General features: G+C 43.2%; 1 protein-coding gene across 1 annotated transcript in view; it reads right to left on the bottom strand.

The window, feature by feature from the left end:
* Nucleotides 1–1,765: 1,765 nt before the first annotated feature.
* LOC136665678 (transmembrane protein 26) overlaps nt 1,766–2,792 on the bottom strand; it is a 17,077-nt gene continuing 16,050 nt past the window's right edge. The window contains exon 4 of the mRNA XM_066643347.1: nt 1,766–1,851. Coding sequence (XP_066499444.1) covers nt 1,823–1,851 — 29 coding nt within the window. The 3' untranslated portion in view covers nt 1,766–1,822. The remainder of the gene's footprint in view (nt 1,852–2,792) is intronic.

The following is a 2,792-nucleotide window of genomic DNA, read 5'->3' on the forward strand; positions in this document are numbered from 1 at the left end:
AATGAATTAATTAATTTGCATATCATATTAACCCTTGAGTTGCCCCTGGTCGTTCTGGTCGTTCTGAAAAGAGCTGTTTAGACAGGGGCTAAACGGCTGTGATGCTGTCATGTTTGATCCTTGTGGTATTACATCCCTTTGTACAGATGTGATATTAAGACAGGAAAATGGGGTGAAATATGTCCCCTTTAACACATGCAATAAACTAAGGCATTATTTCAGAGCGTTGGTATTTGCTGAATTATGCAGTGTAATAATACAATATGAAATATTGAAAGTCCCATAACTTTTGTACAGGCCATATCTTATGTTCTATATTATTTTTTTTGCTTTGTAGACGATGTGTACTCATTATAAAAGAACAAGAAGTTGTGTTAAGCCTCCCAAGGCCTCTGACTGATATGGTATGGCAAGGTTTGTTTAGGCCTCAAGAATTCTTAAGCATGTTGCTCTTCACGTTGATGTTCTCCACATCAACGACGCATTTACGGGGAAATATGTTCTGGAGCTGACAGATTGCTGGATGCATCATATGACAGACTTCAGTAAATCACTTTAAATAATCTTGTAAAATCTGCGAGAGGTCAGCAGTGTCCAGCTGCAAAAGAACTGATAGCTGCCACATGTAGAAGGATAGCAGCCTCATACCGACAGATAGCTGCCTATGGCTCGTTCCTGTAGCAGGGATAAGATTCATGGCACTGTCAGCTTCTGAATACCTCTCAGTGTGATGAATAACTGCACACATCTATCTGTATCTGTTTTCTTAGATGTGGTCGGGCAAATGGAGGAATGCGTCTTGAACGCTGCACGGATGTGTTTTCAATGTGTTTTCAACACTGAAGCCACTGCAGAGGCATGTCCTCCGCTCTCACCGACCTGAGCCTGCTGGAGTTAAGCACAGTAAAAGTACTACTCTAGTCGATGTGTAATTCTTTGCCCCAAAACAGTGCTATTAAAAAAGACAGATGACTGAGCATTATGGAGTCATTTGCATTTTTATGAGATAGGCTGACCACAGGGTAATTTGCGTCAGCATTGTTACACCATTGTCAGTGATAATTGTCTTATCATTATTCATTTATTATTGATGTGCGTGGGAGGGTGAGGGATGTCTTCCCAGGCGTTGCAGTGGAATTAGCTAACGTACAGAGACCACACAGAATACATGAATTATACAACATAAGCCTGCTGAACGTCTCTCACTAACCTGTACTTGAATGTTATTCATTCATTCATTCATTATCTGTAAGCGCTTATCCAGTTCAGGGTCGCGGTGGGTCCAGAGCCTACCTGGAATCATTGGGCGCAAGGCCTTCACAGGACAGCAAAGACACACACACAGACACTTTTGAGTCGCCAATCCACCTACCAACGTGTGTTTTTGGACTGTGGGAGGAAACCAGAGCACCCGGAGGAAACCCATGTGGACACAGGGAGAACACACCAACTCCTCACAGACAGTCACCCAGAGCGGGAATCGAACCCACAACCTCCAGGTCCCTGGAGCTGTGTGACTGCGACACTACCTGCTGCACCACCGTGCCGCCCTACTTGAACGTTATACATCTTTTAATGTTTGGGAAACACTGGCAGGGTCTGCTTGTGCTTTCCCTATAAACCTCAATCGTGAAAACGTTGGGGCGGCACGTGCAAAGCAAATACAGAACAAAATAACAGAGGCTTGTGTATCCGCTTTCACTTTAATTCCAATGAAAACAGTACAAAGAAAAGACATCATTGATTGTTAGCACAGTGGTGCCTTGGCGTCTGATGAATGTGGAGTTTGGTGTGTTCTACCAACTGCTGGGGGTTGTGCTGGTCACTGTGCTCCCTGTGGCCGTCCAAAACCTGCAAGGAATGACAAGGTTGAGTCAGAAAATTGGCAGTGGCGACCCCTCATGGGAGCAGCCGAAAATGGAACAAACACTGATTTTGGTTTCCCTTCAACAATGAGGACATGCAGTGAACTTCCAACACGAGGCTTTGGTGGTGTGAGTAAGACCTGAGTGTGTGAATGTGGCCCCTGTGATGGACCCACACACTGACCAGGCTGTGTTCCTGTCATGCACCCAATTATTTTCGGTAAACTTGAATAAATGAATGAATGAATGTTAGTGTAATTAATTCTGCTTATTACAATGTAACTAAAAGTATTATTGTGCAATTATTGTATAAAAACAAAATGTAATCTATTAAATTAATCCATTAATAAATCATCTTTAGGCAGCGGTAATACCCTGTGGATCCCTCTGAAAGCTGTTGAGACTGTATATTAATAATAGACTTGTCAGAGTGCTATAACTGTGGAGTGTTTGGATCTGAAGACCTGGGCACTCTGCTAGTGTTGTAGATGCAGCTGCTGCATTTTTAGGTGCAGGAACTGTCTGCTATAAGCCTTGATCCACAGCTTCTTCTTTAAAATATGACATTGATTACAGGTAACTGAGCGGATGATGGGTGTTTGCCTGCAGTTTTACAGCCAGTGTTGATGTCAGCTGTTGATGGTGTTGAGAGAGGAGTCGAACATGAAGTGTGGACCTCCAGCAGAGTCAGACAGGCTGAGACTAGTGCGGTTCAGCTTAGATTTTCAAGCTCGGAACTGAAGACAAAGGTTCTTTGGCGTTCTCTGAAGACTCTACCCACATTTCCCACGCTGGGTGTGATTTTCATTTAGTTACTGAGGGCTCCCATCATTTTTACAGCTTCTGAATATAAGCATACACTCTGCACTTTTAAACACATGCACTTTATGGATTTATGCGCTGTTTGGTTGTTCTATTCAAAGCATC

Source organism: Hoplias malabaricus, chromosome 14 (genome assembly GCF_029633855.1).
Source record: "Hoplias malabaricus isolate fHopMal1 chromosome 14, fHopMal1.hap1, whole genome shotgun sequence".
NCBI lineage: Eukaryota > Metazoa > Chordata > Actinopteri > Characiformes > Erythrinidae > Hoplias > Hoplias malabaricus.